Here is a 23395-nt window from a genome sequence, read left to right as displayed (position 1 = left end):
TTTCAATAGGAAAAGAAAAAAGCATTAGCAGAAATAAAAGCAGTGCAAACTCAGGAAGCTGCACAGAAAGCAAAAGAAGCAGTTACTTCTGTGGCCACTTCAGAATCTGATAGCCTGCATGAGCGGTCGAAGAGAAAACTTCCTGTTGGTGCCTTCGTTTCTTCTGTGAACGTTGACTATGAGTATTTTGAAGTTGGTACTGGCCAGGTAAGATTGTTAATTAAAACATCTTATTTGAGAATAGTGCTATATACTAAAACAAAACAAAAAAATTAAAAACATTCCATTTCATTCTAGTCATGCAAAAGAACTTGGGTATTTCTTTTTTTTCCTTATAAGTGCGGGAGGGCTTGTTAAAGTTAGCGTTAGGCTTTGCTTTCAGTAATGTGGCCACCACAATTAATTTCACCCCTTCAGAGTGGCTAGGGCTTCATTCCCAAATCAAGGTCTCCTACGTTAAATCACAACACCATGGACAGCCATGGTGTTGAATGGTCATTTGGGTTTTCTTTGGATGCTTACACATTACCTTTGTTCTGCATCATTGTAGACCTGAAATTTGAATGGTCTGTTCTTAATCTAAAGTTTTATTTAAAAAAAATACATTGAAATGTTTCCTGTTAGTTTGACTTATCCTCATGTACTTTCCTGTGTGTTTTTTAAGATGTCTTTGTAAGGCTTCTCCATGTAAGCCATATGGGCAGAATATCCCAGCAAATATCTGCCACCCTGTAGTGTAAACTAGCGGGTTATTGGGTGTTTGCTGAGTCAGTCACCATCTTCCCTTTTTAGTTAGGCTTAAAGTGAATTGCCTGACATTTGAGGTGGCATTTATTTTATTTGATTACTTTGTGCTGCTAGGTTTCTGTGGCTTACAGCGTGCTAGACTTCGAACCAGAGAATTTCTTTGCCCTGGGTTCTCCAATTGGTGTGTTCCTTTCTGTACGAGGAGTGGAGAAGATTGATGAGAACTATAGACTTCCTACCTGCAAAGGATTCTTCAATATTTATCATCCAGTGAGTGAGAAGTACCTGTGAGATTGGATTTCTAGTAATTTAGATGAAAGGAAGGTGGGAAAATTGCATTCGAACTTCTTAACACACCAAAAGTAATTTTAAAACAGTCATCATCCCCTGAATGTTGCAATTACCCGTGGTTATTTCTGAACCTCTACAGAAAATAAGTAGCTGGTTGCAAGTCATGTACTTAATCCCTAGCCTGATTACCTTGCCACCTGCCCTCTTCGCTTTCCAAAGCCAAAATAATAATCTTATTGAGAATCTATCATCTGACTTTTAGCGTGCTCTTTGTCTTCCTCCACTTCTGATGTTCACATCAAGATTTGGAAACGCTTTATTGTTATTGTAAAATACAATAGATTTATCCTTCTCTTCATCCCCATCTTATCATGTTACCAACCAGTATACCAGTTATATGAAATACTGAAAACTGGGGAAAATCTGAGTTTTATCTTGACTTTGTTGCTTTCAACATAGTTGAGTAGAGTATTGCAAGATTTTGTGGTGTTTTGAATGGTTACTGATATTTGCTAATTCTGTAGCAAGAGAGATCCTTTGTGCACTGGATGTATTATGTTAAAGAGCTGGGGCAAAATAATGCTCATCTCTGCTGTCATGTCCCTCTCCTAGAGACTCTGAATCGAAAAGATTTACAGTTTAACTAAACATTAGTTCACTTGAGATAACTGAAAAAGACAGAATCTACAAATTATCTTCAATAATTGTCAACAGGTTTCTTTAACTGAAATGTCACTAAAATTTTGGATTTTTAAACGTTAAATAATTTTAGTTATTCTGGCTTTCTCTTTATTTGCAGCTTGACCCAGTGGCTTATAGGGTAGAACCTATGATTATTCAAGACTTAGACATAAAACCAGTTCTCATTCCACACCACAAAGGCAGAAAAAGACTTCATCTCGGTAAAATATTTTTATATGTATATTTTACTGTATATATATATATATTCTATGATTTTTCTAATGCATTAAATATTGTAGGTCAAGATTTTCAAAAGGGACTAATGATTTTTGGTGTCTTACTTCTTGTGGGCCCAACTTGAGATGCTTTAAAGGGGGCTGAATTTCAAAGGGAGGTTCTCAGCACTTTCTGAAATCAGGCTGGTTTAAAGTGTCTCAAATTGAGCACCCACTGTCTTTGTTTAGTTTTGAAAATATTAGCCCTTTTGTTAATTAAGTCTGTCTAACAGTCATCAACTAGTAACTTCACTAATTGGAGGTGTATTTTTAATAGTTGCAGGTAACGGTCCTGTTCATATTAACTTCTTAAGATTCTGAGGATGAGTAGTAGTAGCCAAGTTAACTGGATTCCCAACTCTGTCCCCCAGTGCCTGCAACTCTGCCACTCCCACATATAGTTAAAAAATTAGACCCACCTTGGGTGGACGTTGATCTTCATGCTGCTGAGCTAGCCAGCCTTTCTGCTTGGCGTCACTGTGGAGTAGTCAAGAAAAGATACAGTGCTTACTGGGACAGTAGTAATGTCCAATGGGATTGGATTCTTGACTCTTGTGTCTAACTCATATGTCCTTGGTTAAACTGACACATTTCAGTATTGTAAGGAACTTTTCCCAAGTTAGGTTGTCAGGGACCTGGAGGGAGTTCTGACTTCCTGTGGAGCTCTAGGAAGAAATCATCTGGTTAGGATGAAGTGGTCATTTCCAACATACTTTTTCAGATTCTTAACATGTTATACTTTGTATTTGGTACTGTATTTCCTTGCCTTTTATTAAATTAAACTTTAACAGCATCTACTTCAAATATGGGTGGCAAAATTCTGCTTTCATAGTGAAGATGCTGTGTTCTATGTCGTCTTTTAATCAAGAGGAATAAGAGGCCTGGGCATATATGCACCAATAATTGGTGCCTTTGGCTAGTACTTACTTAAAAAAAAATTGTGTTCACTTAACATTTTCACTAATAATTCTTCTGATATTGTGATCTTTTTAGAGTTGAAAGATTCTCTCTCTCGTATGGGATCAGATCTAAAACAGGGTTTTATCAGCTCTTTGAAGAGCGCTTGGCAGACTCTTAATGAATTTGCACGTGCTCATACCTCTTCTACTCAGCTGCAAGCAGAACTGGAGAAGGTAGCTAATCAAATTAAAGAGGAAGAAGAAAAACAAGTGGTAGAAGGTAGGTTGACATTTCACGGATATTTTCTTAGTACGCTAATCTCAGATTTGTGGAAACATCAAAGCTCAAATGAACGTTAGAAATGTTAGATTTTTAGTTAATTACAATTTGATCTTGTCTAGAAAAACATACTTTTTCAGATTCCTAATATGTTATACTTTGTATTTGGTACTATATTTCCTTGCCTCTTATTAAATTAAATTTTAACAGCATCTACTTCAAAGGAGTCTTTGATTAGTGTAATCTTACAATTGAGCTTGATGTCAAGAGCAAGTTTCTAAATGTCTTGCCTTCACTCTTCTGTAAGAAAAATGAGTAAACAAATATTTAACATCTGTGGGATTTCTGCTTTTTAATTAAACTCTACTGCCTAGAAGGCCAAGCTGAGTAATAAGACAAGAGTCAGAAAGAGTGGATGTAGAGAAACTGAAATGAACACTGTGTCTAAGTAATAGATATTGCCTTCTACAAATATTAATCTCTTGGAGGTTGGGGGCTTGATTCCTGCCTGCTATCCCTTTTCTGACAGGTATTATTTACCATTGTATGCTTTTTTTATTTCTGGGTAGAATGAAGAAACACTTCCTTAGTCTCTCACAATCAATTAAGGATGGTCATTGCTGCTGCAGAAACAGATTGAAACAATTCATTTTTATGGTTATTAGCCACTCTGCTTTATGATAGAATGAAACCATATGAATGGATAGTGAGACATAGTTCTTAATTACCTATCTAATGTCTTGCAGAGACTCTGCTTCAAGGTTGCACTATTATTTAAATTTATAATAAAAAGAAACTGAGACCCCCATTTGTAATAATAAGCCACACAGAAAACAGCAAAGGACTTATGTGTTTTATTCCACAGTTGAGTTGAGGCTACTACTGTCTTCCCAGAAACTAATATAGAAAATGGTGACATCCGTTTATAGTCATAGAATCAAGCAGTAATAAAGGGTTGAGCTTGTGACTGACTTCAATGTTAAAACTATCAATTCTAGCTGAAAAGACTGCCGAAAGTCCAGATCTTACGAAGGATGAGGATTTCTTAGTAAAGGTCGGGATGCTAAACGGAGGACGTCGTATTGACTATGTTCTACAGGAAAAACCAATAGAAAGTTTCAATGAATACCTTTTTGCTCTACAGAGTCACTTGTGTTATTGGTAAGAATTACATATTCTTTTCTGTAATTCTATAAATTTTGCTTTTCCAGTGTAGTTACATATATTTAATTCAATTTACTTAATTACCAGTTCTCTTCCTCTTATTTTGTACGGTTTATCTGTGACCAGCGTGACAATAACAAGAATGCTGCTGCTTGTTTCTAGCATTTTCTTTATGAAAATTCAGAAGATTACTCTGACAAATGTCATGCTATAGAGCTTAATTTTCCAGGCTTTTTTTTAATTTTATTTTATTTTTTATTTTTGATAGAAATAGCAGTGTTCTACACAGGATTTTTCCTCAGTATGATACTGACCAGGAGTGGTAGAAAGGGGGATATCTGTTGGAGTAGGTTAGAAACAATACAAGCTATGTTGGATTTTTACTAATGAGTACGCACCTTCAATTTTGGCATGGGTTTGCTGGTGCACAGTTGTGAAAGAAAGGTTGCCTTTGATACAGTACTACAAAGAGGAGGCATGGCCCAGTTGTTAAGAGTCTAACGTGGCACTCGGGAGGACCTGGGTTTGGTGAATCTAAACAGGCTTCTGAACTTGAGCAAGTCCCAAAGAACCATTTTCAAAACAAAACTCAAAGGGATTCTTACAAATTAGCTTAGGCTCTGAAGTCAGTTAAGTGCTTTTAAAAATTTTACCCTTAGTCTCTGCCTCAGTTCCTCATTTGTCAAATGGGGATAATAGCATTTCCCTGCCTTATAGGGGGTGTTGTGAAGAGGAATAAAGATTATGCAGTGCTCAGATAATACAGTAAAATTGTAGAAGTGTAGGACTGGAAGGGACCTCAATAGGTCATCTAGTCCAGTCCCCTGCTGTCAAGGCAGGAGTAAGTAATAACTAAACCATTCCTGACAGGTGTTTTGTCTAACCTGTTCTTAAAATCCTCCAATGTTGAAGACTCCATAACCTCCCTAGGCAGTTTGTTCCAGTGTTTAACTACCCTGACAAAAGTTTTTCCTAATGTCCAACCTAAACCTCCCTTGCTGCAATTTAAGCGCATTGTTTCTTGTCCTATCCTGAGAGGTTAAGGAGAACAATTTTTCTCCTTCCTCCTTGTAACAACCTTTTATGTACTTAAACTGTTGTCCCCTCTGTCTTCTCTTCTCCAGATGAAACAAACCCAAATTTTTCAATCTTTCCTCGTAGGTCATAGTTTCTATATCTTTAATTCTTTCTAGGGAGTCATTTCCCATTTTGTATGTGTGCAGTTGATTGGTCTGTCCTAAGTGGAATTCTTTGCATGTGTCCTTATTGAATTTCATTCTGTTTACTTCAGACCATTTCTCCAGTCTGTCCAGATCATTTTGAATTTTAAACCTATCCCCCAAAGCACTTGCAACCTCTCCCAGCTTGGTATCACCTGCAAACTTTGTAAGTGTACTCTCTGGGCTATTATCTAAATCATTTCTGAAGGTATTGAACAGACCCAGGACCAATCCCTGCAGAACCCCTGTCGGCTTCTTGTAAAAAGCAACAGAGGGTCCTGTGGCACCTTTGAGACTAACAGAAGTACTGGGAGCATAAGCTTTCGTGGGTCAGAACCTCACTTCTTCAGATGCAAGTAATGGAAATCTCCAGAGGCAGGTATATATCAGTGTGGAGATAACGAGGTTAGTTCAATCAGGGAGGGTGAGGTGCTCTGCTAGCAGTTGAGGTGTGAACACCAAGGGAGGAGAAACTGTTTCTGTAGTTGGATAGCCATTCACAGTCTTTGTTTAATCCTTTGTTTAAAATGTCGGCTTCTTGTTTCTTTTGGCACTGGTGTTAGATCAGGCCTTCAAGAGAGCCATGTCTAAATGCTACTTCTTGGCTGACCCACAACTTCTAGGTCCTATTTAATGAGCACCCTAGCAGAGGTGCGTCAGCTTCTGTTTCAAGCCACAGACTCTTCTAACCTAGAGTATTAGCTGTGTTCAGCCACATGAAGTTCTGTACACATCGCTCAGAGACATTCTACTTAGGTTATCCAGATGCTAGGTCATCTAGCTAGTCTCTCTGAAGACATTGCTACTTCAATTGAATCTCATGGCATGAATTTAGCTTCAACCTTTTATAACAGCATCCTTAATCATCTGCCACCATGGGCCTCCACTCACCTCTGCTCCTGCACAAGCTGAGAATGGTTTTCATTGCTATTTAAATGGCCAACACTTCTTTTTCTGGACATCATGTTGTACCTGGATGAATAGTACTATTTCTAGTATGACTTATTTTTCAGGTGACATGTTTTGCACTGACTACACCTAGAGTTTCAGCTGATATTTTAGAATGTGTGAGAGATCCTTGGTATTCTGAAATCATCCAGTTCTTTAGAAACCAATCTTTTTCTCTGGGGTTATCTTGGAATGTCACTCTCAAAAGTGTATGCACCTACCTAGGTAGCATTATCATTTTTTTCTTTTTGAAATAACTGCTATTTTTCTGCAACGAAACAAATTTACATTCTTATCTCTCACATAATGCTTTGCCTTGACTTTCATCCTATTCTGAACTTGGTGCTCCAAAAAGATAAATGTATCAAACATCATTTTCAAGGGTAGGCAAGGACACCATATTTGTTTTGACAGCTCCAGCTTTTCAAATGAAACCATTCCTGAAGAGATGATGAAAGAGCACAATAAGTAGCAAAACTTTATTGTACTTTGTGTGGGAATGAAATTGCAGGATATTAATACTCTGTCATCAGATTTTAACATAAAGAAAAAGAATTTCCACAAACGCATCTTCTTCTTCGAGAGATGTCCCTGTGGGTGCTCCACTACAGGTGCTGGTGCGTCCCTGCGCCTTCGCCCGGAGATTTTTACAGCAGTGCTCATAGCAGCCACGCATGCTCAGAATCTGCCCCCCCGCTGTGACTCTAGGGTAATAGAACGCATGCGTGGCCGGTCTCCTCAGTTCCTTCTCAACCGTCCCCGGCCTGAGACGGAGCTCAGCAGGCTCATTAGAGAATCCTTCACTATTCCCTTAATTGTCCTTTAGAAACCATTTTTCTGTCAGTTTTTTCTGGTTAAATAGTTACTTACCCAGTTTACCAAAAAAAAAAAAAAAAAAAATTTCCTGTCAGCCGCGGCTATGCCGGGCTCCACCGGTTTCAAGCGCTGTGCTACTTGTAAGGAGGCTATCCCGTCATCGGACGGGCATTCAAAATGTATAAAATGTTTGGGGGAAGGTCACATTCCCCAAAAATGTGCCCACTGCTCTAAACTCAGCTCCAGGGCACGCAAAGACAGAGAGCTTAAACTAAAACTGCTCCTGCTTCAAAAATCTATCGGGTCAGTTTCAGACCCAGGCATTGAAGCCGGCTCCGCTACCCGACACAGCCCCCCCCCCTCAAAAAAGATCAAGAAGTCTACGAAGAAGGGGCACTTTTCCTCACCGGGCAAGGCTAGGAGGCATACAATTTCTCCAGGCAGATCAACGATCTCTCTGCCTGTGATCCCTCGCCTCAGCACTTTTCATGAGGCAGGCTCCTCCGGAACAGCGCAAAAGCCGCCGGAGGCTTCAGCGCCGCCGAGAAGCTCCGGTGCCGAGGCATCAGGCTTCCAGTTGCCTGCCTCAGTGACGGCACCGTTCGGCACCGCAAATGAGACGGTGCCGACATTCCTCGGCACACCGCACCCGGGGCAGCCCGACTTTTCTCGCCCGGCACCGACCGCGGCACAGACGCCTGCGGGGCATTCTGACACTCAGATCACAGCCAGAAGCCCCGATCGCAGGAATGCTCTTGTGCAGCAGCCTCTATCGGCTCAGCTTTCTTCTCCTGCAGGAGCTGCTTTCACACATTTTACCCAGACAGCTGATCTTCTAGTGTCACCTACCTTACAGTCTCCGCTCATGAACGCATATTCTGTTGCAATGCCTGAGTCAGGATCTGAGCAGTTTTCCTCCAGTGAGGAGGAAGCAGATCCACAGGGAGTTTTTTCCCCATATCATGACTCCCAGCCCCGGACCCAGAGCATTAAGGGCTATGGAAATACTACCTCATCCCACTCTCAGGACCATGCCCCTTGGGGGATGAACCCCTGGATGGCACCATCAATGCCCTACCCACCACCATGGCAATACTGGACACCATGGGCATCATACCCTCGGGAACACATGCCCCGTGGCCATTCGACCAGGCGCAACACTGATCCAGTGCCGTCTCCTAATACATACGCTAGTGACACGAGACGCCTGGCAACACAGCCACGCTCCCAGGATAAACCTAGCCCTTCTCCCGGTCCAACAGACCCGGAGTTAGCACCGGAGGAAGCGTTACTTCCCCTTCCTCCCACTCCCTCTGATGAATATACAAAATTCCAGGACCTCTTTAAGAGAGTTGCTAGTGCCCTGAACATTAACCTGGAAGTGGTTCCCGAACAACAGCATGAGCTAACGAACATCCTACAGCCCCCTTCTTCCTCCAGAGTGGCACTTCCAATTAACGCAGCCCTTTTAGAACCTGCTAAGTCCATCTGGCAGACTCCAGCGACAAGCCTACCTACCTGCAAGCAAGCGGATAAGAAGTATTTTATTTCTCCAAAGGACTCTGAATTCCTTTTTACTCACCCAGCACCAAACTCATTGGTAGTAGACGCTGCGAACCAGAGGGCTAGACAACAGTATTCTCGTTCTGCCCCACCTAACAAGGATAGCAAACGACTGGACCTGTTTGGTCGCAAGGTCTATGCATCCTCCACCCTCCAATTTCGCATAGCTAATTATACCGCAGTCCTGGCAAAATACGACCATAAAAACTATAATAATTTAATGGACTTTATTGATGACATTCCAGAACAAAGAAAACAACAGTTCAGAGCTATAGTTTCTGAGGGCCAAGCCATTTCACGCACCGCTCTCCAAGCAGCCCTCGATGTAGCCAACACAGCGGCAAGATCTACCGCTACAGCGATAGTCATGCGACGGGGCTCATGGCTCTCCTCTTCCTTTTTTCCTCGAGAAGTTCAGAACACGATTGAAGATCTTCCCTTCGACGGTGACAAACTTTTTGCTTCTAACACGAATGAAGTGCTTCATTCAATGAAAGACTCCAGAACAACCCTCCGGTCTTTAGGTCTCCAGGCACCTACGGCAAGGAGACGACAATATCGATACCAACCATACCACCGGCCACGTTATCCCGCATTTACACAACCTTCCCATAGACCGCAGGAACAGCAACAGCCGCAACGTCCACGACCAAGATTCCAGCGACGTCGCCCAAACTCTACAGGGGCGCCTCAACCCCCATCAGCTAATAGGCAGATTTGAAAACTTGGTCGAGGGTTTAGAAAGCAATGCCCTCACTTCAGCCGACACACCAATCTTTGGACACCGCCTACGACCTTTTTTCCAACAATGGAGGAAGATTACCTCCGACAAGTGGGTCTTAGAGGTAGTTACAATTGGATACGTCATCCCGTTCCTCTCCTTACCTCCTACCCACCCACCCTCCCCGTCCCTCTTCAGGGACCCTTCTCACGAGCAGCTACTCCTCCAAGAAGTGCAACATCTCCTTCATCTGGGAGCAGTAGAAGTCGTGCCAGAGCAACACAGAGGGAAGGGTTTTTACTCCCATTATTTCTTAACGGAGAAGAAAAATGGGGGATGGCGACCAATCCTCGATCTCAGGCGGCTCAACAGATTCATCAAAGAGCAAAAGTTCAAGATGGTGACCCTCAATACCATAATCCCAGCGCTGGAGCAGGGCGACTGGTTTTCTGCCCTCGACCTACAAGATGCCTATTTCCACGTCACTATACATCCGGCCCACAGACGTTTCCTCCGGTTTACCCTTGGTTCCACACATTTCCAATACAGGGTACTCCCCTTCGGACTATCTACAGCCCCCCGTGCTTTTTCCAAACTTCTAGCTGTAGTCACTGCTTACCTCAGGAGACAAGGGGTAATAATATTTCCGTACCTCGACGATTGCCTCCTCAAAGCTTCAACATTCGACGAGGCACTCCGGTTCACACGACTCACAGTCGAGTGTTTTCTTTCTCTCGGCCTACAAATAAACAGAGACAAATCCACATTACGCCCCACCCAGCACCTTCAGTTCATAGGCGCAGACCTCGACTCTCGGACCGGGCTGGCATCGCTCCCACCCGATCGCTACAATTCCATAAAACAACTGACCACAACTATTCGCAACAGCCCTCAGGTAACTGCCCGAGACTGCCTACAACTACTAGGTCACATGGCCTCGTGCACTTTTGTCGTCCAGAATGCACGCCCGCACATGAGGTGCTTCCAAGCGTGGTTGGCAACGGTTTACAAACCGAATATGCATTCTTTAAACAAGACTCTCTCCCTGCCTACTCCAGTCAAAGGCTCGCTACGTTGGTGGACCGTCCACTCCAACCTTTGTTCTGGAGTCCCGTTTCTTCAACAGGCTCCATCACGCATTCTGACCACCGATGCATCTATGACAGGGTGGGCTGCACATATGTCTCATCACACAGTACAGGGACTATGGTCACCAACCGAGACCTCCTTGCACATAAATGTACTAGAACTTCGAGCCATTCGCAACGCGTGCCGTCACTTCTTGCCACTAATCAAACATCATCACGTACGCATAATGACGGACAACATTGCTTGCATGTTTTACGTAAACAGGCAGGGCGGAGCTCGTTCCCATTCGCTGTGCACAGAGGTGATGAAGCTCTGGAATTGGTGCATTCTGAACAACATCCGGGTATCAGCTGCTTATCTTCCCGGGATCATGAACACCACAGCGGACGAACTGAGCAGACGCTTCCCATGGGACCACGAGTGGGAGATAGACGACAAAACCATTCACGAGGTATTCAGCATCTGGGGCTACCCAACAATAGACCTCTTTGCAACTGCAAAGAACAAGAAATGTCTCAATTTCTGCTCCAGAGCAGGACTGGGCAAACGTTCCCTGGGGGACGCATTCATGATCTCATGGCACCGAAACCTATTCTATGCGTTTCCCCCGATACCAGTTCTCAACAGGGTCCTGATAAAAATACGAACGGATCGAGCCAAGGTGATCCTCATTGCCCCATCGTGGCCCAGACAACCATGGTTTCCCTTCCTCACCAGAATGTCAATCCAACCACCAATCTCCCTGCCGCTTATTCCGAACCTTCTATCTCAACAGCACGGTCGTTTTCTCCACCCCAACCTGTCCATGCTTCACCTCAAGGCCTGGTTCCTACGTGGTTCTCCCAACGCGAATTAGATTGCTCCGAACAAGTTCAGGAGGTGCTCCTACATAGCAGAACGCAATCTACTCGCAAGACCTATCTTCAAAAGTGGAAACGATTCACACATTGGTGTTCTGCCAAACATCTTTCTCCTACCTCGGTACCTCTTCCGCTTATATTGGACTATCTCTTGGGCCTTAAGCGAGCCGGCCTTTCTTTCAGCTCCATCAGGGTCCATTTAGCTGCTATTACGACTTTCCACGACAGAATTGATGATATGTCTGTCTTTGCTCACACTACTACGAAGCGTTTCCTCAAGGGCCTACAAACCTTATATCCAGACATTAAACAACCGACCACCCCCTGGGACCTTCATCTGGTACTGTCTGCCCTAACTCAACAACCCTTCGAACCCCTAGCCACGTGCTCCCTTTTACACCTCTCCATGAAAACTGCGTTTCTAGTGGCAATTACTTCTGCCAGACGGGCAGGAGAAATGGCAGCTCTCATGGCTCATCCACCATATACGATATTCTTTAAAGACAAGGTTACCCTCAGATTGCATCCCAAATTTCTTCCGAAGGTACACTCATCATTCCATATTAATGAACCCATACACCTCCCGACTTTTTTCCCGAAACCACATGCAAACTCCTTTGAAGCCTCAATGCATACACTAGATGTTCGCAGAGCCTTGTCATTCTATTTGGATAGAACCAAACCCTTTAGAAACTCCTCTAGACTTTTTGTTTCTGTTGCAGAGCGCTCCAAGGGCATGCCTATTTCTACCCAGAGACTCTCGAACTGGATCTCCCAGTGCATCCGACTGTGCTATCAGATGAAAGGGGTTGCACCTCCAGATGGCATTAGAACACACTCCACTAGATCTCTGGCTGCCTCCATCGCGTTCTTACGCAAAGTCCCCTTGGCTGACATTTGTAAAGCAGCCACTTGGTCATCTGACCATACTTTTGCTAAACACTATGCCCTTATTCAAGGCCCTTTATCTGACATACGCTTGGGCAGGGCGGTACTCTCGACGGCGTTCCTACCAGATCCGAAGTCCCTACCTCCTTAAGATACACTGCTTTTAAGTCACCTGTAGTGGAGCACCCACAGGGACATCTCTCGAAGAAGAAGAAGAGGAGGTTACTCACCCTGTGCAGTAACTGACGTTCTTCGAGATGAGTGTCCCTGTGGGTGCTCCACTACCCACCCTCCTCCCCTCTACTTCGGAGTTGGGGGGCCTCCGTGGTAGAGAAGGAACTGAGGAGACCGGCCACGCATGCGTTCTATTACCCTAGAGTCACAGCGGGGGGGCAGATTCTGAGCATGCGTGGCCGCTATGAGCACTGCTGTAAAAATCTCCGGGCGAAGGCGCAGGGACGCACCAGCACCTGTAGTGGAGCACCCACAGGGACACTCATCTCGAAGAACGTCAGTTACTGCACAGGGTGAGTAACCTCCTCTTCCTTCAAAGCTTTGATATATGTTATGATTTTTACTGCTGACGTGCACAATGGTTTCAAAGCTGGTTTTTAGGATATAAAAAGGGAAATTTCAATTCCATCATGTAATTGGCCATGCAAAACACCATTACTTTATCTGGATTTCGAATGTAAAAAAAAATAGGTAAAAATACCAAAAACTAATTTCATGCATTTCAGATGGTACAGGATATAGAGTGACTTGCATGAGAAGCAATAACCTGTTGAAAGGAAAAAGCTGCCAATCTATGTTCACTCTTACGCATACTTAATTTCTCACTTTTGTGTATCTTAGATTTATGCATTTTATTACCACAGTACAAACAGTACATTTGAATAGACATGGGGTGTGAGATGACATTGACATGTATGTAAACCACATGTGATAGCTAACATGACTTGTGTACAACATGAACAACAACTGATCCTCAAACATCCAAATGATTAGTTAACTGTATCTTTTTCTCTTGTTGCAAAGACCAGTTGGTATTTGGAAAAACAAAAGTAAACTAAAACTGTTCCTTCAAAACATTGGCCTTTTTTTTTTTTTTTGCTGAGTGAAACTAGTACTGTGTGAAGAAAGAACAGGAGTACTTGTGGCACCTTAGAGACCTCGGATGCATCCGAAGAAGTGGGCTGTAGTCCATGAAAGCTTATGCTCTAATAAGTTTGTTAGTCTCTAAGGTGCCACAAGTACTCCTGTTCTTTTTGCGGATACAGACTAACACGGCTGCTACTCTGAAACCTGTCATAGTACTGTGTGGTTTTACTATAATTTTCATAATAGTAGAAGCACAAGTAGCTTACTGCACTAGTTATCAGGTGCCACTGAAATAGGGTGACCAGACAGCAAATGAAAAATTGGGCTGGGGGTGGGGGTTAATAGGAGCCTATATAAGAGAGAGACCCAAAAATCAGGACATCTGGTCACCCTACAGTGAAACGTCTTCTGACTGTTGGAAAGTAAAAACTCTATAGAAATAATGTAAATTATGTCTAGAAATAGGCAATGTTGTCCAGTGGTTAAACCACAGGACTTGAAGTAATATCTCATGGGGCTTTTTAATGTTGATAATGTTTAGTAATGGTGGTAAATTGATAGTTGATTGTATAGGAGGTGTTCTTATCAAGGCTCCAATCCTGATGTATGCCAGTCGTATCAACAGTTTGCTCTGGTGGTTCAGTTTCCCTAATCTAATCAATAATAAATTCCAGTAGTGAGTTCTTCTGCACAAGCCCTCATTGTCTAGATTTTTTTATCTTTAATAGTATTTATGTGTAGTTTGTGTTCTCCACAAGGTGGCAGTCTGTAGTTATTTTTTTCTATCTAAAGATTTGTTACTCTAATAGACTAAACCATATTAAAGTACCTAATCAGCGCAGCATATAGCAGGTAATACACAAGAATTCATATTAAAAAGTTTTCTCAGGAAGACATCAGTGAAATGAGCCAAACGTTCAGGGGGAGGAAACCCTGGCACTGATCCTTTGCCTGAAAGTTTGTTGCTTATTTTATCAGGGTATAATGTGGTTATTACCTGTATGCTGAATCTCTTTGTAAATATTTGAGCAATTGCATCATTTCTGTTGCATTTTTAACTGTGTATTGGCAATGTATAAACAGCATTCCTTAGAGGCCAACATCCTTTAATATAGATCATAATCATAGTCATAATTACACCTCTCTCTCACTCAGCTGCCTTCTGGCATGTTTGAAAAGATATGAGAGGGGCTTGTGCAATATTTGAACAACTCTTAGGACTTGCCTCAAGCAACAGAATGTTGGTTATAAAAAAACCTAACAGACCCTTTTTATTCATAGGGAATCTGAAGACACAGCTTTGCTACTTCTCAAAGAAATATATAGGACTATGAATATCAGTCCGGAACAGCCTCAACACTGATGTGGAGATACCTGAATTTGTAAGTTTTGCCTTCATATAAACTGCATGCACTTAAATCCCAGCATAATTTGGTGAACATGATTTTGGAGACCATTTTCTTTTTCTTTTCCCCTCCAAGCTTACAGTGTAAAAAAGGCAGTTACAAAGTGTGTAATGTTGTTGCAATGTGTGAATTGTGGTTCTGGCTATAATGATCCTCCACCAACTGATGAAAGTTGTGCATGTTTGTAGTATGGAGAGGATCGGGAGAGTAGAATTACTTACCTTCTAAAGAGTTCTGCCCTGGCAAATACAAGCAATATAGCTTGAGAATTGCAGCATAATTTCCCCAAAAGACACTAGCTCATTTTAAAAGGAACCAAAATAATAAACTGCATATTGTGCATCTCAGAATAAAAATATCTTTAGCACATGACAGTTTGAAAGTAGTAAGTATCCCAAATGAGGGTCCTCACTCTGAGAGTTTCTTCCACTGAGCGCTAGGAGCCAGAGTCTGAATTCGAGGTGATAATGGAAATACCATTTTGGTTAGCATCCTGTTGTTTTTCCTGGCTTCTGTGTTAATTGTTAAAATCAAAGCAACCAAGACGTAACAGAGCTGTAGAAATTAATGGAACAAATCGTTTCTTTCTCTTTGGCAGTGATTCGGGCTGTCTATGCTGGCACTTTTGTTGGTAAAGCTTTTTTTTGGTCAGGGTTGTGGGGGGGAAAAAACACTCCCCTTACTGGCATAAGTTTCACTGACAAAAGCACCAGTGTGGACAGCGCTGTGTTGGTGGGTGATGCTCTCCTGCCAATATAGCTACTGCTGGTCGTTGAGAGTAGTATAATTATGTCAATGGGAGAACAGTCTCCCGTCAGCATAGAGCGGCTATACAGGAAACCTTACAGCGACACAGCTGTAGCAGTACATGATACCATTGTCAGGCACTGACTATTATGGATGTGGAGGTATTAAAATAGATAGAGAGAAATCATCTTTGCTCCCAGAAAACTTGCTGACATTCTGCATTAATGTTCTGGAAAGCTACCCCCTTTAGACAGCTGTTTTTGACGCTTTCATTGTTCTCAGAAGTGCATGAAAATCAAGAGAGGACAGTATCCTTCCTTATTAAAAGCACAGATGGGGGTCAAAATATTCAATCTGTGGGAGAGTATATGAACTTTTATAGGAGTATCCCAGATGCCTGTACTGCTGCTAGACAATCTTACTAGATTTTTGTAACAGAATGTTCCTGCTGCTAGTGTACTAAATACCCCCATTGGCAATCAGTTAAACTGGCTAGTGTACCAGCCTAATGTCAGTCCTGCTCCACTGAAGTATGTCAGAGCTGATTGACTGCACTTTAAGTGTACCAAAGGAAAAAGGAAAAACACACTTGAAACTACTGCTTAGCAACACAACTGCTTGTATCAATTGTCAAGATGCCATCTACAGCATCTCATATCATCATAGTTGTAATGTTGCACTCTTGGCTTTTGTCTCTTATATTATGTCCTTATAGGTTAAAATCCTTACTCACTTCTTCTCGCTACAGAATGGTTGTTTTTAAACCCTACATAATTTTGTTTGTTTAGTGGCAAATCATTCTACAACAAACTCATTCCTGGTTTCTTGTGTGCAGACTGGAACACTCTTTAATTAAGATGCACGCACACTATCACTCATGGGAAAGAGCATGGATGTACAGTATATCACAGTCTATTGCTGATTGCTAATGAGCAAGTCAGGAGTGTCTGAACAGTTGCAGCAGCTTCAGGAGTTGCTCAAAGCTCTCCCATCCCTTGCTTGGCTAGCCAGCAAGCATATGAAACCACATTTCAAATAGTAATGTCCTGGATGGCAAAGCAGTCCAGGCCCTCTGGTACATTTGTTGTTTTTATTTCAGAGACAAGAAATATCTCTCTGCTTGCACTATCTAAAAAGTCTTTGCAAAATCCTGCTCCTCTAGGAAAAGTAAGCATTTTTCCCAGGTCAGCATGACCAGTCATGTTCTACAGAATCTAAGCAGTTATTTTTCTCATAGTTGCAAAATAAAACCTTAAAACAGGTACTGATGAGTGCAACTGGTGCTGTAGCTGCTATGTTAGGGAAACGTGCTGAGGCAGCTGTGAGGAGCCTGGGGGGCTGAGATGGCCAGTATAGTTTTGAAAAGTCTCTGCTGAGTGACGGTGGATTTGGGAAACTGAATTGTGGTGGGGGGGAAATTAGGGAAGATACTGCAAGAGATGGAGAGAGCAAAGAGTGATGAATTAAGTGGAATGATGCTCAGTGGGTAGAGGGATGAATGGGGGTGAATTAAATTTAGGATGTTGGTGATTGAGGTAGGAGGTGATTATTAAGTGAATTATGAAATGATCAGTGCAATACAGAAGCTGGTGTGAAGTGTTTGTGAGAGTAGAAAGAGAGCGTTTGGTATGAAGTGTCCGAGGAGATGTGAGTGTATGAGTGTAGTTGTGTGTGCTGTTATTTGACAAGGCTGGGCCAGTGGTTTTTTTTTTTTTTTTTTTTTTTTTTCTTCTTCCATCTGGGCTGGTGATAAAAAATATTAGCTATGATTGGGAGTGGTTGCCATAATAATCAGTGAGTAGCTCCCAAGATCTGGCAGTCAGCTGTGACCAAAGTCATCTAAACCATGGGAAAAAATCTTCCAGCCCCCTCATCTAACATGAGTATTCTGCTTTGTCTTCTTGAAGTTACTCTTTGATAAACAATATTGTAAAATTCACAGGATTTTTTGTAGGATGTTTGCATGTTTAGAATAACAAAAGTATAGCCAGTATGGCCTGGTTGAATAGAAATGTATGTTACATTAAGATTTAATCATTTTTACATAATATGTTACTTTGTATGCTTGGTGTTTATTTGCACTTGCTTGTCAATTTTGTAAATATTTGTAATCAGAGAGTTCTTGCAGGCAACTTTATGCCCTACTTGTATTTTTAGTTCTTTTGTAATGGGTCCTCCAAAGTGCACGATACTTAAGTTAATATAACTTTGTATTCAGCTGCCGCCACACATCCTATAAAATGAGTTAAAGGGTATGCTTACACATATGGGCACAGTAGCTAATCCAACTGTACAATGATCCCATGATCAGAAATCAAGATCCAGTATCAAAGGCTCAATTTTTTTGATAGCAATAAATTCAGTCATCATTGTGGGGGATTAACATAAATCTCCCATTAGTGCAACATTGCAGTACTTCCATCACTCCAATTTGCAATCATAACTCACATCACCAGAATGAATCCTGATCGTGGTGGTGGTGGTGTTCTTTGGGGGGGATGAGGAAATAGACCTTAGGTTATTACATTTCTATAAAATGAGGAGAGGTGGGTGTGGGTTTTTAATCTTTTTCTCTTTGAAAATGACCATTAGTGTGTTTAGTTTTAACATAGTAGTACTACTGCAAGACGAGGTTCAGTCTCACTTTTCCTGTTTTTGTTTTTGTTTTTCTCTGCACAGCATATCTAATGTTCCAACAGGCTTGCTGACAACACATTTTGAGGAACCTCCAGTATTTCTTTAGTCACACATGACAAGAATCCGAATTACAACAGCATTTTTTTCTTCAGTCCAGAACTCTTTGATTTAGATAATGCCTTCTTGTTTCACTCAAGAGTGTTTCACAATTTTAAAATTATCAACACCACAGTTTTGGAAGCATAATTTGAATGACACCATTTAACCTTCTTACTGAAATTTAGTTGTACTGTTGCCAAACTTTGACCAATGAAGAAATATTCGTGGCATGCAAATTATTATTTTTCTTCTCAAGCTACCTTGTCTGTTAGGTGTCAAACCTGTATTTTCTATGAAGGCAGTATGTTCTTTATTAAAGAAAGGACTTGTTGAGACACAGCAATAATCTGCTCCTTTTAAAAAATGCGTTTCCACTTTTAAAAACAAAATGTGAATTTTAGTTATAAGCTGCTTTACATCAAGCCTTTTGTATTTGCTAAAACCAGCAGCCAGAATGACTTTCTTACTACTGTGAGTTCAGCGCTGAGATTTTATAAACGCTTTTTAGCCCTCTGACTTCTTAGCAATGGAGATAAAATGATCTTTTGTTATGGAAAACATAGAGATTTGTTACAGCTAGTTCAGCATTCACATCTCTTGGAATGTAACTGATGTAGAGAACAAAGAGGGATGAGTCGAACAATGTTTCATTTTGGTAATTAACTGTTCATGCGGCCTAGTGGCTGCTCTACCTGAGAACTAAAATCATGACATTGACCTCGGAAAATTAATTTCTCTCACCCAGGCATGTGAATGTAGAGCCTCTTTCAAGCTTATTGGAGCTAAACGTAACAGCCAAGGCCAAGATCAAGATCTGTGATCCATATTCTATTTTCATCTAGTGAAATCAGTGGAGTTGTATGGGGTGAGGTCTTCTGGATTAGTCTCTCTGAACGCTGGGCTTCTGTAGCTTTCTTCTGGCAGCATCTTTAATGCAATTACCTAACCTATAGTGCTGACAATATTTGCTTCTGTTACTGCAGTAAGGACATTTTGCTAATGTTTACATACTAAGTTCTTATGGAACACAGTGACTTTTTTGAGTATATGTAAAATACACATTTTTGTGTGTATATTTTGATTAGTATAATTAAAAGATACTGTAATACCAATGAATCTTTACTGCAAGCTTTTGTTCTTATCTCAACAGTGAATGATTCCTTCTCTCACTTAATGAGAAGGACCTTGGATGCTTTTGGTGTCACTTCTCCCATTCTGAATATTCAGGATTACATTTAGTACAGTAGTTTCCCTTCAATTTTTTTTGTTAAGCTAGAATAAATTTTGCCGAGATATATCAGATGGACCAGTCTCTTGGCTGATGGCACAATGAGTGGAAAAGCCCAAGCCCTTCAGTAAATCCTGTATTAAAGATAAGTCTCCCAACAGATTTCAGATCCCTATAATTGGTATTCAGATCATGTAGCCTATAGTACTGGATAAAATACCAAAGAATGAAAGACGTATCAGTTTTCAAGAATCTACAACAATGTTGAATGTGTACATTGTGTTGAAGTGAGTACATAAAGGCAAACCAAATAAATTTAATGAAAAAAATGTACGGAGGATGTTTGATATGACTTATCACTCTGAATCTAAGGGAAGATGCTGTTGGGAATTCAACTTGCTTTTTGCTTGTATATTTGTTCATTACTGTGAAAGGAAATTACTGTTGAAAACAGATTAAGCAGGTAGTCACTTAAAATAGATGTTATTTTTGACCTTGGATATTTTAAATCCATTAACTATTTTTAATTCCACCTTTTGCAATTATTTCAGGGGGGAAAATTCTGACTGGGATCTTAGACTTATGTGGAATAGCCACCATTTGAACCACCTAAAATGTGAATTATATTCTGAAAAGTGACTGTTTTAAAAGTTGCACATTAATCATCTGGTATGTATGCTTTCTTTTATATGTATTCAGTCATTTCTGCTTACTGCAGTGACAGAAGTTTCTGCTTTTAAATCCTGTTGGCTCGGCTGAAATAGCAAGCTGGATTCTGTTCCATCTTGTAACTTAATAAACATTTCTGTTGGTGATACACAACAGTACAAACTTTTGGAGGGAGTGGGATATAATTTGGCCAGCAGAAACTTTAATCATGTAGAAGAAGAGGGAAAACCCAGCTTGATTTTTCAAATCCAATTTTCAGAGTTACTCTCTAGAGGCAAAAATATCCTTTCTAAGTAAACCAAGGACAAAGATCTGGAAGTCAGAGACACAGTAAACATGGAACCCCATAATGTCAGAGAAGAACAGCCATTTAAATCTAGGCAGGAACAGACCACTAGAAAATGCACTATGGGGAACAAAGGGCACTGGCAAGAGAGGGCGTTTTATTACCTTATAGCTGACTCCTGTAATATTTGTTTTTCCTTTAGAACTCTGGATTATTAGCTACATAGGCTGTAAGCTTTTTGGGGCGTTTTTGTGGGGACTGTGTACGGTGCCTACCACAGTGGGGGCCTTGTTCCTGACTGGGACCTCTAGTTGTTGAAATAGAAAATCTCCTTCAGAATAATAATAAACATATAACTACTTAAAAAGTTTATATAAATATTAAAGTGTTATCCTCAAGACAATATATTTGGTGCACCCTATATTATGGGCTTCGTCCTGCTCCCATTTACATCCAGGGCAAAACTCCATGGACTTAAATGGAGATAGGAATTGGGCTCCATGTACTTACTTTTCTTTAAATACAAATCCGTTTGCTTTTCCACTACTATTGTTCCAAAATATTTTACCCAATGGAATAAAATTCATCTTCACCTTGTCATATTGATTTTCTTTTCTTTCATGCAGCCTAGTGCAGTGCTACTATACCACCTCACTGCTTCTTTATAGCTACATAGTCGGCTCACACACACATCTGCCACCTCATAATCCCTTCCTAATATTCTCTAGTTCAGCATATTACATTACTTGTCTTGTCAGCCTGAATTAGATTTCTGTACTCTCACTTCTTCAGATCCCATTATCATCTTTGAACTGAACTACCCATCTAATAATTCAAAGGTTGTCATTGTAATCTGAAAGTATTAATTATTTAACCTATTTCAGTAATGTTCCCCTATTTCTGTATCTATTATCTTCTGATAAAAGTACCACTTGCATCTGACAAAGGATGCAGAAATCACACACGCTTCTAAGTTGGCCATCGCCAAAGTATCTGGGCACCATTACTTAAATTTAGAAATAATTTAGCACCAAGAAAGGGCACAAAAGCATGTAATATTGAAACTTTAATATTAGAATACTTGATAGTAATCCCTAAGCCTTTTAATTAATTAATTATTTTTACTGGTCTCTGTTTCCTAGTGTTTAGTTCATTAAGGCCCTTTCCTATGGCTGTACTGTGTCTGAATTTTACTAAGTAAGGTATGATGTCAACCCTTCTAAATTATGGTTCCCCCTTCCCCCCCCCCCCCCCCCCCAAACCAAACCTCTGGGCTTGTTACAACATTTGATGATGTCAAATAGAAAGTTGGAGAAAAAGGCTTTGTAACTAGTTGGGCTTTAATTTCTTGACACTCTCTGGGGTCACATGAAGCCTGTTGGTCTCTGTATAGTTTTCAGCTATCTCATCTGACCTGTGTGAACTTGCCTGTTGCAATTTTCCTTAGAAATAACTGTAATGCTGGTAAGAGACTTGGATGTATGTGGTCTGGTTTTGGTGACTTATTGACTTTTGAGGCTTTTCTGATGTTACTAACATATCTTTTCACCTGGAAGCCGGAACTGTAAAGTTTCCTTTATTGTTTTTTTTCCCTACTGTGTGTCCATGTTTATTTTCTTAAAATTGGTCATGAATGCTGGGTGTGTTAGCAAGAGGAGATTGAAAATAGAGGGTGGATTAAAGATCATCGAGGCACTTGTTTAAAAATACAAAAGGTGACATGGATTTTTACAAAAAGATAAGGGAGGAAAAATTGACTTTAATAATTTGAATTTAAGTATCGAGGATATGAGCCCTAATATTGAAGTGATGATATAGTTGTATAATTTCCAGTCTCCAAAGATGTTGAAAAATGGAGCAAAATTTACTAGTTTTACAGCATATATTTTTTTTAAATCCCCAATTTTTACTCTGAAAATCCCAAGGAAAAGGATACAAGGAGTGCTAAGACTCAGTCTCAATTTTTTTTTCCGGTTTCCAGGTAATTCAGTCTGCTTCTCTGTTGTTACTATCTTTGCTGAACAGCTCTGCTCTGTATTCAGGTATATTTCTTTAAATAACACCACTTTTTAAATAGATTTTTTTGAAAAATAGTCAATTCCAGTCAATTTCTTTTCATGCATAGTATGTAACGTTCCTTTAGTCTGCTGTCTTGTATTCACCATTTCCTGCTATTGTAAATGCACCTGCAAAAAGGTTCCTTTTGTGCGATACTCTAATCACTAAGTCCCACCTGTTCACAGCATATAGAATCCACTGCCAGGGCAAGTAGTGGAGGGAGCTAACACTGTGACTTGGATTAGTGTCCATGTAGCTAAACTCTAACAGAGAATTACTACTGAGTCTCACATAGTACTGAAAATTTACTCTTATTTCTTCCTGTTCTTTCTTGAGCTTAAACCTAAAACATCTTCTGATCTTGTGCGTTGATCAACAGATTAAGAAATCCAGCTCTGTCACTCTCAAGTAGTTTCCTTCTTTAAAATCTGTCCATTATTATTGCATTACATGTCTAAATAATTTAAATATACTGTGATCAGTCTTCTATTTATTTTGGGCCTCCTTTATCTACAAAAACACTTTCTGATTAACCTCCTCCTCACAAAGCACAAATATTCAGCTTTCGAGGGAGGATATTCTTGTTTACTTATCCATTATCAGTGACCTTGACTGTTTCTCTGCTGTTACAAACAGCATATGATGGATTTCTTCAATCCCTCCTATCACCTGACCCTTTTTGAGTCTTTTTTTATATAAATATCAATCTAATGGATTAAACA

General features: G+C 40.7%; 1 protein-coding gene across 1 annotated transcript in view; it reads left to right on the top strand.

Moving 5' to 3' along the window:
* Positions 1–19544, top strand: part of SEC23IP (SEC23 interacting protein) — a 51780-nt gene extending 32236 nt beyond the window's left edge. Inside the window, exons 13-19 of the mRNA XM_005307679.5 lie at positions 10–207; positions 862–1017; positions 1838–1940; positions 2988–3173; positions 4172–4334; positions 14825–14925; positions 18376–19544. Of these exons, the coding sequence (XP_005307736.2) occupies positions 10–207; positions 862–1017; positions 1838–1940; positions 2988–3173; positions 4172–4334; positions 14825–14906 (888 nt within the window). The 3' untranslated portion in view covers positions 14907–14925; positions 18376–19544. The remainder of the gene's footprint in view (positions 1–9; positions 208–861; positions 1018–1837; positions 1941–2987; positions 3174–4171; positions 4335–14824; positions 14926–18375) is intronic.
* Positions 19545–23395: the final 3851 nt, after the last annotated feature.

The sequence above is a fragment of the Chrysemys picta genome, chromosome 7 (genome assembly GCF_011386835.1).
Source record: "Chrysemys picta bellii isolate R12L10 chromosome 7, ASM1138683v2, whole genome shotgun sequence".
NCBI classification, from domain to species: Eukaryota; Metazoa; Chordata; order Testudines; family Emydidae; genus Chrysemys; species Chrysemys picta.
The sequence above is the reverse complement of the archived record's forward strand: the minus strand, read 5'-3'. Positions and strand labels throughout refer to the sequence as shown.